Source organism: Podarcis erhardii, assembly GCF_964252035.2.
Source record: "Podarcis erhardii genome assembly, chromosome: 7".
Lineage (NCBI taxonomy): Eukaryota > Metazoa > Chordata > Lepidosauria > Squamata > Lacertidae > Podarcis > Podarcis erhardii.
In genome coordinates, this window is record NC_138511.1 from 57,310,288 (window position 1) to 57,325,975 (window position 15,688).

The 15,688-nt window shown below is 43.7% G+C and overlaps 1 protein-coding gene across 1 annotated transcript; it reads left to right on the top strand.

The window, feature by feature from the left end:
* Nucleotides 1-316: 316 nt before the first annotated feature.
* On the top strand, nt 317-13,532 carry LOC309347433 (uromodulin-like). The gene is made up of 9 exons (XM_081871998.1): nt 317-794; nt 4,549-4,620; nt 5,234-5,404; nt 6,477-6,682; nt 7,281-7,441; nt 8,796-9,041; nt 9,921-10,080; nt 12,929-13,064; nt 13,379-13,532. Exons 1-9 carry the CDS (start codon nt 551-553, stop codon nt 13,468-13,470), a joined length of 1,488 nt encoding a protein of 495 aa, XP_081728124.1. The 5' UTR covers nt 317-550; the 3' UTR covers nt 13,471-13,532.
* The last annotated feature ends 2,156 nt before the right edge of the window (nt 13,533-15,688 follow it).

The window sequence follows — 15,688 nt, forward strand, 5'->3', positions numbered from 1 at the left end:
GAACAGCCCTGTGGAACTTCCACCAGCCTCATCTGCTACTGAATACCATTTACTGGGGACCACAGGTGTGCAGAATGAAAGGTAACTAACTGTTTTGAGATTTCCAGTTGGTCTTAACAAAGATAATGGGCAACTGCTGCTCTTGGAATCAGTTTCATGAGGAACCTTTCTCTTGCCTCTTCCCCCAGTTCAGTACAAGCGTGAGATTTTTCTGACTGCTTTGGGGAGGAAAACTCATGCAGAAATCTTATCTGTGTCTGCTTCTGCCCTTTAGATATAAAAGCAGAGATGTAGTTAAACACCTGCAATGTTTCCATTCAATGATCGTTATGAGGAACATCTGGAACACCCCCCCCCACACACAAAGTAAGCACTTTTCTCAAAGCACAGTTGAGGAGAGGGAGGATACCAATAATTCTCTAAATGAGTAGCAGAAAATAATAAAATAACATAAAGAGCAAAACCGGACAGTTGTTTTGGACCTTGGGTGACGGTTGATGGAGACCTGAAATTAAAAGCAGGAAGATGAAACTTTCTGTTGGCAGCTGCAATGAGAAGACCTCGAAATGGCACAAAAACAATCTCTAGGGAAGCCTTGGTGGGATTGGAAGAGGGTCAGCTGCTGAGAGATAATATAAGGAGCTGGGTGGGTGAAAGGGAGGTCTGTGTGGCAGCTGAGGAGGAGCTGCAAGGTTGCAAGAAGCTGGCTAAAGTGAGTAAGAGACTGAGCAGCGAAGTTGTGGATGCAGCTTGGTCTCCTTTATCCATCTCTAGCCAAAGGGGCCTACTTCCAAGTAAGTGTGCAATGGCTTGTACCCTTAAAAGCTTTGGAAAGGGATGTGTTGTATTATCATTGTTTTGTCATTTTAGGCTGACTGCGCAGAGCTCTAACTAGTTTTGGCGGTATCCTATCTCTATCTTCAAGTGCTCCCTTCGGAAAAAAGTCCCAATTCTCTTTTCTTTTCTCTCAAGCTGCAATGTTAGAAGGCAATGTTATATAAATGTATATGAGAGTTGCTGTATTTCAAAATGTGAGTTTGTTGAGGTTTTTTTGTGGGGGACAAAGTTGTTGACTTCTGACATGGGTTGCCATACTTCCGTATTTTCCCAGACGTTTCAGTGGTTTCCACCTGGACGCTGCTTCTGACTGCCTTATTCCTGCTATGTCTGGGAAATTCTGGACATATGACAACCCTAATATGTATTCCTAAGCAATGAGCAGTTAAAGGGCTTGGTAATTGTCTTTGAGATGCTGGTGTTTACATGGTGATACTGATAGCTATTTGTTTTGCTTTCCCCCCAAAGTATGCCAGGGTGATACAATTTTGGAAACTGACATTCTAAATGTAGAATATAATTGTTCCCATGTCTGCTTGCAATTTTTTTTTCTGTCGGGGATCCATTGCCTTAACAGGTGCCTGAAACACATTTTAGTTGAGAAAGTTAGATCCACCCAACATCGGCCTGTGAGATGCAGCTCTTAAAGGCATAGGTATCTTACCTGCAAAAAAAGCTGGCAATCCTGTCTAAGGTAGAACCTCAAGTTCTCTGAAGATGCTAATTTTGCAAACAATTGGGTAAAGGTTCTATTCACTGCTAGGCAAAACAGTCTGTTTCCCCCTTTATAATATGAAGGAGACTGTGGAAGTTTAACTGCTTGGCTAATCATTTTTTTAAAATAATAATAATTGTAGAACCAGTTCTGTGGATAACCCTATTGTATTATTTACTTCAATTCTTTCTTGCTACCCTTAAGACAGCCTCCCATCCATCCCTCAATGCCATTTTGGTTTTCTGATCTAAAAAAGAAATATTCTGCTACCTGTGTGGCACTTTCTCCAACTCTACAGCCCCTCAGTATTGGAGAGCTCCTCCACTGCTTCCCACTCACCACCCATTAATATTTCCCAGGGGTTCCCAAACTGTCTTCCCCTAGCTTCATTCAGGTTATCTGCATGGTGTCTTTGGATTTGTGGTTGAAGATGGAAGATTCATTTTTTAATAGTATTTTAATGTGTCTCCTTTACTCCTTATATATTGTGTTATAAATTCTACTGAATGCAATAAAATGCAATGTGCGAGAAATAGAAGCATAGATAAAGTGCCATTGAAATCATACAGCACCTAGCACTGCACATCACAATTGCTACAACAAGCTGCTGCAGTTTGTTGGTGGGTAGATTTTTTTTGGGGGGGGGCATGCACACATTGCCAAACCAGGAGAGGTGTCATCAGAAATGGGGACAAAAGGGGACATAGAATTCCATAATGTTTTCAAATTTAGAAATATTTACTATATTTTAAATAGAAATGCATATATCTAACCATAGAGGGGAAGACTCTTGACCTGAGTACCTGCTCGGGTCCTGTTGCTCACAGCTGGTTGGCTATTTCAAGACACCCCCCTCCATCCATACTTTCCTCCTTAGGATTCCTTATTTCTGAACCAGACTTTCTACCACACTGAACAGCCCTTCCATCTTCAACTTCAGTTCCCCAGACCTCGTTGGACTGCAATCATCATCCCTGGTCATTGGCTGACTTTAAAATTAGCCAATGTTTTTTTAAATCCTTCTGCTCACACCTGTTCAGCATGATAACAGCCAACCTTAAAAATGCAACAAGCCCCATCAAGGTGTAGCATTCCAGGGTTTGCACTGTGTGAACAAGTCCTTTCTTTTATCTCTTCTGAATCTTCCAACATTCAGCTTTGTCGGTGTACCTGAGTTCCAGTGCTATAAGAGAGGGAGATAAATATTTCTCTGTCCACTTTCTCTCTCTCTTTCTTTTTTTTTTAAAAATATATATATATTAACATTTTAAAGGCTACAAAAGAAAGAAAAAGTTAAACAAAACAATACAATACAATACAATACAAAAACAAAAACACCACACAACACCAACACCAACACCAACACCAACACCAGCACCAGCACCAACACCAACACCAACACCATAATATTAAATTAACAAAACAAAATAAACACAATTTAAAACACATCCAATAATTTTATTATCTTGTCTTTCATTCCCTTGTTTCAACGACCTCCTCACACCTCCCTTTTTGTATTCCACTTTAATTGACTGTTTCAGCAATTCCTTTCCATCTTCCTCTGTTTTCTGTCCTATAATTTATCTTAACATATTCTAACCTTATTTTTCCCCTTTAATATATAATTGTCTTAACATATTTTAACCTTATTTTCCTTTTAATACTCTAATAATCTATTTGTACTTAATTCCTTATAACATTTCTACTAAAGCCATATAACTCCTTTCCAACATTTATCTAACACTCATTAATTTTACAATATTTTTATAAATAGTCTTTAAACTTTTTCCAATCTTCCACCGACTCTTCTCCCTGGTCTCGGATTCTGCCAGTCATATCTGCCAATTCCATATAGTCCATCAACCTGGTGATCTTCTGTCCGATGCTCTTAACTCTTTTCCAAGTCCCTTCTGCAAGTCTTCTTCATATTTATACTTGAACTTTACTTTGTCTTCCACTGATCTTATTTTTATTTTCTCTGTCCACTTTCTCAATGCTATGCATAATTTTATACCCTTTTATAATGTTGCCTCTTCCTCACCTTTAAAGTAAAAAGTCCCATACATTGCAGCCTTTTTTATAGGGGATTTGCTCCATTTGGTTTGCCCTTTTCATTATTTTTATTTTATTATGTTTATATTTTATATTTTATATTTTATATTTTATATTTTATATTTTATATTTTATATTTTATATTTTATATTTTATATTTTATATTTTATATTTTATATTTTATATTTTATATTTTATATTTTATATTTTATATTTTATATTTTATATTTTATATTTTATATTTTATAGCCCGCCCATCTGGCTGGGTTTCCTTTGCCACTCTGGGCAGTGGCGGAGCAAGCCGATCAGGCGCTTGGGGTGGCATGCCTGCCCTGCACCCAGGGACTGGGCCAGCCACCCACGGGGGCACAGCGGGGCCTCCAAGGCATCTGCCTGCCTCTTCCCACTCAGCCGCCCTACCGCTGAGGGTGAGGTGGCGGGTGGACCGTTTGGGGCAGTGAGGAGCCTGTGGGTGCCCAAGCCACCGTGTCACTCCTTGGAGAGACATGTGGCTCGGGCGTGCTGCAGGCCCCGTGGTGAGTGCTGCCCACCATTTTGTCACCCCCCTCAGTGGGACACTCTACTGCACCCCCCTTGCTATGCCCCTGACTCTGGGCGGCTCCCAACAGAACACTAAAAACAGATTAAAACTTCAAACATTAAAAACTTCCCTAAACAGGGCTGCCTTCTAAACCTTTCACAACTACACAATATCTATTTTGAAGTGACGTCCAGAACCACACAAAATATTCCAAAAGCAGTCGCACCATATATTTGCATAATGGCAGTATGATACTGGCAGTTTTATTTTCAATTCATTTTCTAATGATTTCTAGTATGGAATTTGCTTTTTTTTTTTCATGGTCACTGCACACTGGGTTGACATATTCGCAATATCGCCTATGACTCCAAGGTCTCTCTCTCTCTCTCTCTCTGCCCCCCAGAAATGGCCATGAAGTGCTTGTTGCTCCTAGTTCTGGTACTCCTCCTGCCTGCTACTGAGACAACTTATCACAGTAAGTTTCCTGATGGCCTTCCTGGAAAACAAAGAGGCTGATAGAACGTCATCAGGGCAATAGATAAGATGGCCATAGAAGTGTCATTTAAAACTGAGTTTACAGTTTGCCAACTGTGCCCCATCAACGATATGGCTGGTGGGCATACAGCTTGCCTCCCAAGCCTCTGCAGGAGGTGAGCGATCCTCACAGATGCTTAAGATGGAAGCTGTGCCCTACCAACTATATGGCTGGCAGGCATGCAGCTTCCTTCCCAAGCCTCCGTGGGAGGAGAGTGATCCCCACAGAGGCTTGGGGAAAGGTCGACAATTCTGGGAAAGGGGGGGGGGGGCACCAGAGGGATCATTGAACCACGGTGCAGGATATGCATACCAGATGGAGCTGGTAGACAGCTGCCCTGGACACAGAATTGACCTGTGCCTCCATGGACAGCTATGAGTACAAAATTACTCACAGGCTGCGCACCTGGTCCTTCAGGGGCACAGTTACCCCATTCGGGACCAGACTTGGGACTGGGCAGCCCATCCAATTGAGGACTGTCCTCTGAAAAGTAGGGTACCTGACCTCTGACCCCTCCACTGGCCAACAGAATGATGGCTTTCCTCTGCTGTAGGTCATCTGATGGAGCTTCCCAGTGCAGGAGGAGAAGCTGCCTCACGTCCTCGGAGGAATCTGGGCGAGCCTTGCTTCCCAAACCCATGCTGGAACCAGGGAGACTGCACTGCAGTTGGGAACAATGCCAGCTGCTCTTGTAAGCCAGGGTTCACTGGCTTGCGCTGTAAAGGTAACACAGGTCTGCTGTGCTGTGGGGAAGTGTATGTCTTTCTCTCCCCATCCCCCTTCCATCCCTCGGTGTGGTTGATCCCCATTATAGAATGGTAGAGTTGGAAGGGGTCCCAAAGGCAATCTAGTCCAACCCCCTGCAACGTAGAAATTGCAACTAGAGAATCTCTGACAGATGGCCACCCAACCTCTGCTTAAAAGCTTCCAGTGAAGGAGAGTCCACTGCCTTCTGAGGCAGGCTTTCAAAGTTCCTTCCTTTCACAGCACTTTGCCAAAAAAACCCCTGAAGGATTTTACATTACGAAGGATTCCGGGGTATTTCTGAAGCAGAGGTGAGGAACCTTTTTCAGTCTGAGGGCCATGGTCGCTTAAGACCAGACTTCTGTGGGGCCACATGCCAGTAGTGGGAGGGGCCAGAGCTGCAATAGGACAGGGCTCTGTCCACACTCTTTCACACACCCAAACATTTTCAGCCCACAGATGTGCACATACAGAACCCTGCTACTCTAGATAGTTCCCTGCAGCAACAGGACAGCAATTTGGGCTGCATTGGAATTGTCTGTGAGGCAGTGGAGTGCTTAACCTCCCACCCTAGCAAGCTGATAAAACAGTGTGTGTGTGTATGTGTGTGTGTGTGTGTGTGTGTTAGGCCCCATCTGCACTATAAAATTAAAGCACACCATGGTTTCATATCACTTTGAACCACTTTCACCCAAAGAATTCTGGGAATTGTTGTTTGTTCAGTGTGCTGAGAGTTGTTAGGAGACACCATATTCCCCTTAGAGAGGTACCCATAGTTCCCTGCAAAAAGGGATTTACCGTTAAACCACTCTGAGAATTTTAGCTCCGAACAACTACAGTTCCCATGATTCTCTGGGGGAAGCCATTAGGATTAAAGTGGTATTATACTGGTTTAAATGTATAGTGTGGATGGGGTCTTAAAGGCCCCTGCTATCTCCAGCACTGGCCACGCCCACTGGCATGCACCCACAAGCACCCATCCACCATGGCATGCACTGCTCAGAGGTAGGGAGGTCCCCCCCTTGCTCTAATTGATGGATTTTCTCCCCCAGAAATGGTGGTGAAACTGGAATGCATGGAAGAGTTCATGAGGATGCTGGTGAGGAAGGAAGCATTTGAAATGCTGAAGATCCCCCTGGCCTCTCTCCACCTGAGTAGCCGTACCTGCCTGGTCTCCGAACAATGGCAAGACGGAATCAGTTACTTTGGTGCAAAGCTGACTGGGGAGAACCACACCACCTGTGGCTCCACCATTAATGTAAGTGCTCTGGAGCAGCTCGTAAAGAAGATCTGCACAAGATGCAACTACTTATTTTTATTTTATGTACAAATCTGGAGCAATTTCACAAAAAATATATAGACATGCTCACTGCCATTGATAGCCTTCCTCCTCCTTCTCTTCTTCTTTGTGTTCTTTTATCTCTTCCCCCTCCCATCCATTACATTACAGAAATTCAGTCTTGAAGTAACCAATGCATGAAGTAATGTGGCCAGATTTTATATTTGTTATGTACTGAGTTGAATAGGATCCAAAATGCAGCAGTCTGATTGGTCCTAGAACAATGCAGCAGTATGACTGGTCTGCAGGAGCCACCCAATGCAGCTCCAGATGGTTGTGAATCCACAACGTAATTGGCCTACAGGAGAATTCCGGAATTAGCCAATCACGTGCGGCCCATTGTGTAAATAATGTATATAAAGCAGATACTTTGGGGAAACTTTCATTCCTCTCACCACTATGAGCTGAATAAAGAGCATGAAATCCACTCTTGACTCTGATTATATTTCAATATTATTGCCCTCTTTATCCACATGTGGTTTTGAACCCCCTAATCCAGTTTCTGGTCCATTTTCAGATCAATGAGACTCATGTGTCCTACACCAATGTGATTGAGTCTGGCAGTGACAACGACCAGAGTATCATCACCAGGAGTGTCCAGATCCGCTTGCACTTCTCCTGCATCTATGCCTCCAAGCATGTGGTTGGCCTGAGCTACGGACTCAGGCCTGTGGACAAGTAGGTTGTTGTTGTTGTTGTGACAACTCTGGCCAGGGGCTTCCCACTGATGGCCACAGCCTTTGGGCTGCTGCCCCATCCTTGCTCCACTGTGGCATGTGCTGCAGGACTGGCCAAGAGGGATGGGGGAGAACTTTGGTTCAGTTTAAAGGCAAACCCATCTAATTTTCACTTCCTGAAGCAAGACGCAAACCAAAGCACAGCCGCCCCCCAAAATTCACACTTCTCCGAATTTTGCAATGCACTTCTCCAGCCGAGTAATGTGTACAAAAATGCATGCACTAGGGTAAAGTGCACGTAGAAATGGAAAGTGAAAATATGAAACAAAAGTACATCGTGAGAAAATGTTTTCGAAAACAATGTGTATATGAGACACAATTCCATACATGTATATTAGAAAATCATACTAAAATGCTGTGAATTTTCATGAGGATATTTTAAACCCTGCTGGAAGTGAATTGGATCTTAATGCCTGAGGGGGTCTGTAGGGAAGGAGGGGGTCTTTCAGGTATTTGGGACCTGAGTTGTTTAGGGCTTTAAACTGATGTTGAATTGGGCCTGGAAGCCAGTGTACCAGATTATACGAGATCTAAATGGAACCCCAGTTGTAATCTGGCCACTGAATTTTGGACTAGTTGAAGTTTCCAAGCAGTCTTCAAGGGCAGTCCCACATAGAGATTATTGTGACAATCCGGTCTGGAAGTGGGCCAATTAGATGGACCAATAGTCTGATTTGGTACTTCCGAAAATGGGTTCTCCCTAGGCATGCTGGAATCTCCCTCTTCTCATTTTGTCTTTGCTTCTTCTGGCATCCATCACCTGAGTTTGCTATTAGATATACTTATTTAACTTCCTTGTATCTTGTCCTGGGACTCCAGAATTGGGTGGGAAAGGTGGTGATTGTGGGAGAGCGGATAAGCATGGGCAGGTGGGTTAGGTTTGTCCATGTGAATCCCTGACTGACTCTGGCCACTGAATTTTGGACTAGTTGAAGTTTCCAAGCAGTCTTCAAGGGCAGTCCCACATAGAGATTATTGTGACAATCCAGTCTGGAAGTGGGCCAATTAGATGGACCAATAGTCTGATTTGGTACTTCCGAAAATGTGTTCTCCCTAGGCATGCTGGAATCTCCCTCTTCTCATTTTGTCTTTGCTTCTTCTGGCATCCATCACCTGAGTTTGCTATTAGATATACTTATTTAACTTCCTTGTATCTTGTCCTGGGACTCCAGAATTGGGTCAGAAAGGTGGTGATTGTGGGAGAGCGGATAAGCATGGGCAGGTGGGTTAGGTTTGTCCATGTGAATCCCTGACTGACTCTGGCGGGGTTTGTGTGTGGCTGCCTCTTTTCCTAGGATTGTCCAGTTTACGGTCAAGGAAGGGGACTTCAAAGTCAACATGCAGCTGTATGAAAACGCCAGCTATGTGCGTGCCTATCCCAAGTCACAACTGATGTTCTTCGTAACAGACATGCTCTACGTCCTCGTGAAAATAGAAGGGCAGGATCAGGCAAAGTACTTCTTCCTCGGCATGGAGGACTGCTGGGGCACTCCGACAGGTGACCCGCTGGACAGCACAAAGCACTTCCTGATCATGAAGGGGTGAGAGTCTGGCATGGCATTTGTTGAGGGGTTTGATCCTGTATATCCGCTTTCCCCAACCTGTGGGTTGCAAAGCCTCTGCAAGTGAGTTGCGGGCTTTACAAGTAAACTCCCCCCCCCCATTTATTTATTTAAAAAATATTTTCATACCACTATATCATAAACAAGAATATCAAAATGGTTTACAGCAATGAAAACATAAAACCATACATTAAAAAAAATTAAAAGCAGGCATCAGTTAACCACTGGGGAAAGAAGTATCCTTAACTGCCTGCATAGGCCTGGTGGGGGGAAAATGTTTCTGGCAGCCATTTAAAAGCTGGCACAGAATTATCTGAAGATTTGTAAGGTGAAACTGCTACCTATTCAGGTTGAGTGATATAATATTTTAGGTAATGTTATAACAAGGATAGGAAATGAAGCAAAATGTAAAGATGTAAAGTTTAATTTTGTAAACCATCAGATGGGAGGGAGGGAAGTTGTTAGGCTCAGTTGATCCAAAGAGATAAAACAAGAGGATACGATGTTATGTAATGTGATTATATGTAAAACCAATAAAAATCATTTATAAAAAATAAAAATAAAAGCTGGCACAGAAAGCGCCTATTGAATCTCCATTGGCAGAGAGTTCCACTGGACTAAGCCGATGACATGGAGGCTCGGTTTCTCATGGTTGTCAAATGAGCCTTGCCAATGCAGGGTATGGCCAACAATGCTGCTAAAGCTGCCTGTGGTTACCAGTGGGGTGAAAGGCACTTTGCACATTATCAAATGCACTCTTTTTTCTAATTTTTTTAAAAAAATGTGTTCCAGGACTGAATTACAGCCTGGGTTAAGTTGGGGGCCTGGACATTTAAGCTTGTGCTTGGTCTCTTCCAGGTGTCCGCACGACAAGACGCTGACTTTCCTCAATGCCGTTGGTAACAGCACTGTGGCAAAGTTTAGCTTTCAGATGTTCCAGTTCAAAAACTTCCAGGAGGTGTTCCTGCACTGCCAAGTGCGCCTTTGTGTACCAGAGAACAAAGAGCCCTGCGCCAAGGTAACCTCTCTCTGTGTGTCTTTTTATGATATTAGGCACTCTTTTGCATCTCTGTAGGGTGTAAGCCATCATTGTGGTGCTCCTGGACTCACATGTACCCTCAGAGGCCTTTACTGATGCCTGCAGAGTCCCATTGACCTTCCCCTCCCTTGTGCTGAAAAAATATCTTCCTTAGTCAATGGAAGGCTGTGCCCCGCCGCCACGAGTGAAATCCTTTTATAATGAGTGCCTCTCTTTTATAATGATGTGTATGCATGTTTTTGTGTGTACAATCACACCAAAGAAATGTAGAAGAGCAGAACAAAGGATTGTAAACTGGAATAAGGGTATTGCTACTGGTGTACAAAACTTGAGACACTGTAATTTAAAAATAGAACTGTGTAATCTGCTAGGCTGCTGCTATGCCCGGTATATAAAAGTATAGCAAGCGAATAATAATCCTGCATTGCAGGGGCTGTGGTCTGACTCCACAATTTTGATAATAAAGGAATAATTGCTGGTGGCATACTAAATTTGAGAGATCTAGTTGTTGGGGAATTAAAAACAAACATTTGTCCACTAGGCTGTGCTAATGCCCAGAAGTATAGCAAAAAAATATGTGCATATAAGGGTGCAACTCTTAAAGATGAGGTATTGTAAAAAATAGTTGGTGGTTGCTGCAGCAGCTGTATATAGAAGCATAGCAAACCATTGTCAGGGTGGGGTTGCTGGTGCAAAGGTGAGATAGAGTGGTTGGAAATTCTGAGATGCACTTGCTTAGTGGGTAGAAGCAGAGCAAACCCACTGGCAAGGGTGAGGCTGCTAGAGGTGAGATATTTGCTTACTAGTGACTGGAAATTTAAAATAAATCTGTAAGCTATGAAACTGCTGTTGATGCCCAGTACAGTAGTGAGGAAACAGCTACAAGGATGTGCCACTGAAGCAGCAGAGGTATATGCTAAAGTAGATACAATTTTTAAAAATATAATTTAGCAAAATATTATGAAAGGATGGAGAGGCGACGGTATAAAACTCAGCCACTGCTTCAGAGAAAAGAAGACAGCTAATGCTCCTTGATGGGTGGGGACAAGCGTATTGTACTTAACTAATAGGGACACAGGTGGCGCTGTGGTCTAAACCACTGAGCCCCTTGGGGTTGCCGATCAGAAGCTTGGCGGTTCAAATCCGCATGATGGAATGAGCTCCCATTGCTCTGTCCCAGCTCCTGCCAACCTAGCAGTTCGAAAGCACACCAGTGCAAGTAGATAAATCGGTACCGCTGCGGCGGGAAGGTAAACGGAGTCGCGGTGTTCCGTTGTGCCAGAAGTGGTTTAGTCCGGCTCGACACATAACCCGGAAAGCTGTCTGTAGACAAACGCCGGCTCCCTCGGCCTGAAAGCGAGATGAGCGCCACAACCCCATAGTCACTTTTGACTGGACGAAACCATCCAGAAGTCCTTTACTTTTTCTTTTTTTACCTTTTACTTAACTATTAAAGAACAACAAACAATTTTGTAGAAGGGTAGGAAGGATGAGAAAAGAAAGGGCTGGGAATTTAAACTCCTGGATTGAGAAGGACTGGATTTAGGAGCATGCGTGCACATGCAAAGCTAAATACTAAGGTCAAGGTTGCAGGGCGGGGTGGTGGCGGTGGAGTGGAATGATGACATCCAGTGAAGCTGAAAGTTGGAAGATTCCAGATAGATAAAATAAAGGACTTCTTCAACACTGCAAAGTTAAAGTATATGGAACTCTCTCATGCATAAGGCAGTAATAGCCACCAACTAGGATGGCTTTAAAAGAGGCTAGGAAAATTCATAGAGGAGAAGGCTATCAGTGGCTATTAACTACAATGGTCAGAGGCAGTAATGTTTCTGAATCCCAGTTGCTGGAAACTGCAAAGGTGGGGGGTGATGTTGTGCTCAGCTTCTGCTTGTGGGTTTCCCATAATGGGCATCTGGTTGGCTGCTGTGAAAAGGAAACTTCTTGGGCCATTAGCTTGATCCAGCAGACTCTTCTTATATTCTTATGTTTTATGCACTAGTTAAGTAATAAAATAATCAATTTTTAAGATATTAATAGCCCAACATACAACTGTTGGGGGGGGGGAGGAAAATAGATTTTAACAATCATTTTTGATATATTTTAGCGCTTGTAAACCGCTTTGTGAGACTAATGATCTGAAAAATGGCAATTAAACAAAAATAAGAATTTAATAATAAACATTTAAACTTACTTTGGCTGCAGGTATGCCATACATTTAAAGCACCCAACCCTCCCAAGATTCCTGGAAACTGTAATTTACCCCCTCATAGAGCTACAATTCTTAGCATCCTTGGCAAACTACAGCTCCCAGGATTCTTGCAGCAGGGAAGTCTTGTGCTTTAAACGTGTGATGTGTACATAATCTTTCTTTAAACCTTACCTTAAAAAAATAAAAATAAATCTGCACAGTCATTTATAATACAGATTAAGGTACAAACAGGGCAGAACAGACTAATGATTGAACATGTGAAAGTGACCCAGAGCAGAGCTTGGCTGATATGTCTACTGTTGGAAACTGAAATGTTGGACTACAGTAACCCATGCGCTGATCCAGCACAACATTTTTTTTAGATTCTTCCCTTTCCCAAGTCTTGTTGCAAAAGATCAAATGAGATGCTTGTGTATTGTATCCTTCCTTGTGGCTCTTGGGAGGGAAGAGGAGATCCATTTTAATTTATTTAAATTGAAAACAACAGGTTGATGGGCTTGCAGAGATGGCTTGTTATGTGGCTATAAATATTGTGTTATATAAGATGATGCATCTTTGTACACATTCAGCAGTGGAGTAAGACTCATGCCTTTTCCCTCTTGATCTTGACTGCAGCAGTGTCCCAGCAAGCAAAGAAGCAAGAGGGAACTGGTTGATGACTACCAGAAGATCATCTCCTATGGTCCCATCCGTTTCCTGGCCTCATCACACTTGGAAGTGCGGGATGCTGAGGACCAACAGCTCATCTGGAGTATGTACCTATTTTCCTGGATCAGGTCATGAACGGCCCAGACCAGCCTTTCCCAATCTGGTGCCCTCCAGATACTTTGGACCACAGTTTCACTCAGTCCTAGCTGACACAGTCAATGGTCAGGGGTGATGGGAGTTGTAGTTTGAAACATCTGGAAGGCACCACCAGTTTGGGGAAGGTTGATCTGGGCCACTGGTGTTCAGCCTTAGACCCCTGCTGGACTCCCATCATCCCCAGCCAGTCATGGTCATTCTTGCCACAACCCCCATCCTCAGTTACACTAACCTGCCTGACTCTCTCTTTCCTCCCCTCAGAAATGCAGCTGTGGATCCCTGGTGCAGTGGTTTCAGCAAGTATTGCTGTCGTCATTATTTTGATTGCTGTTGCAAAAGCCATGAAGAAATGAGCAAGCTGTAAAAATAAACAGCGGCAGCAGCAGAATTCCAAATAAATACAATTGCAGATAGATGTGGTGTCTCACTCACTAGCTTGCTTTACTCTGGGAGTCAATTTAGGGGTGAGAGATACGATGTATGATGGAACTGTTTTGTTCTCAGCTCTGCTGCCCCATTAAACACACAAAGCAAGCAGTGAAGGAACTTCTTTGGGTTTAGGTACTACTGTGGGACTATCTCCTGGGTGGCAGGAGGCTGCAGGACCAAGAAGGGAGCCTCAGGGACCCAGATGCCTTCCAGCCAACATAGCCAGAGAGGTTGGTCCAACAGGCTTGCAGTGAAAGGCAATGAGACATTCCTAGCTTAAGGTTAAATGAGACAGCATAGTTTAAATCAATCAGCAGCATCTTTTGGCCAGTTCACTATGTAGATATGCCACTACCAGGTATTTTGTGATTTTACCATCATATTTATTTACTTGATCCATGTATATGCTACCCTCCATTCAATTAGCATCAACCTGGGTCCCCATATGTTGTTGGGACCATGACTCTCAGCCTTCCTGACCATTGGTGATGCTGGCTGGAGCTGATGGGTGTTGTAATCCAACAAGTAAGGGCTGCATAGGCCCTGCAGTATTGTAATGCAAGTGTAAGCAGATCTCACAAACACACCCAACCTTTGTACGTTGCAGCCTGGCTTATGCGCTGTAATAATGGCATAGGAGCCTGTCCTTTGATCCTGGCACATTGCTCCATTAATGTCTGAAAGGGGAGCGGGGCAAATACAGGTGGTGGGGGAAGCCATCAGGTTGCCCAGTTTCTCCCCATCACTTGCTATGCATGTGCAGTGCTGCAGCAACGCAAGGTTAGAGCACAGATGTGACTCCTGGAGCAACATGGCAGCCTGAGAATTGAGCTTGAGCTCATCCCCTGCTGGAATCTGTGCTGAAAGAGGGCGAAGGGTGGCACTTGAAGCTTCTTAAACTAGGACACAGGGAGCCTTCCCAATCCAAAGACTGCTGCTGGAGGTGCTGTTTGGTTGGGGCTGTCTATCATACAGTATGTGCTGGTGGCTATGTCCAGTTGTACCATCATTTTGGACCAGAATTTTCCACGTTCTCCTCAATTAGCTACAATATCTATTTTCCCATAAGACCTGCCACAGTTAACCCACATATCACTTCTACTCTTTCTTTTACACCACGGGAAACACAACTCGCTTTTCACACTAGGTGGCTAGTGATCATGGTCTTTGGTTCTTTCAGAGAAACTGACACAACAAAATAGACTTTTGTCAAGGAATTGTCCAGGTGGATAGCTTTATTGAGTCTCGGCAGCCTCTCATACAAGGTGCTAACAGGGGCAATAGCTCCTCTCGCCTTCTGCACTGTCGTACAACAGGCTGGTCCTGCTTATTTAGGAGTCGTTCATTGTACACACTTTGAATACCCCTTCTGAAACTGTATGGACCTGTGTGGTTTGCTGGCCCTAATGGCCCCTTTCAGATACTCAGTGCCTTACCAACTTGTTAGTTTTTTGTGTGAAAAAAAAAATCCATAAACAATCAAAACAGTTAAAACAAAAAATTCCTTCCAGTAGCACCTTAAAGACCAACTAAGTTAGTTCTAGGTATGAGCTTTCGTGACAAAACAGTTAATACTTTTCTTTTTTTAACAACCAAGCATCCATAGGTGTACACCAGTCATCTAACTGAACTTAACCTTCTGTAATTGAACACACTAACAAGCTTGCTCTTAAGAGTCTATTTGTCTTAAAGATACAGTAGCATGTATCAGCATGGGGGAATTGGTGAGCGTGAAAAAAGGGGCTGTGGAATTGGAGAAAAAGAAGCATGGGAATGAGGGGGAGGGTTGTGTGCAAGGAAGAGTTGAGAAAAGTAATGGGGGGAATTGAGGGCTCGAAGAGGGCTAAAAAGAAAGGAGTAGGAGGCATGGAAATGGGGTTGAAGATGAAAGCATGGACAAAAGAATAGGAGAGGTGGTGCCTTCAAAACTGGGCAGTAGGTGAAAAGGATGCTTGGTTGCTGGTGCAATGGGTCACTGTTAACAGGAAGGTTGATGGTTGGAGCCCACCCAGGGACAGCTATGGGCAGGATTTGTGCATTGCAGGGAGTTGGACTAGGTGACCCTTTGATTTCCTTCCAACTTACAATTCTATTATTCTAAGGGGGGGGGGAGAGATACAACTTACCATGGGGTGGTTTGTG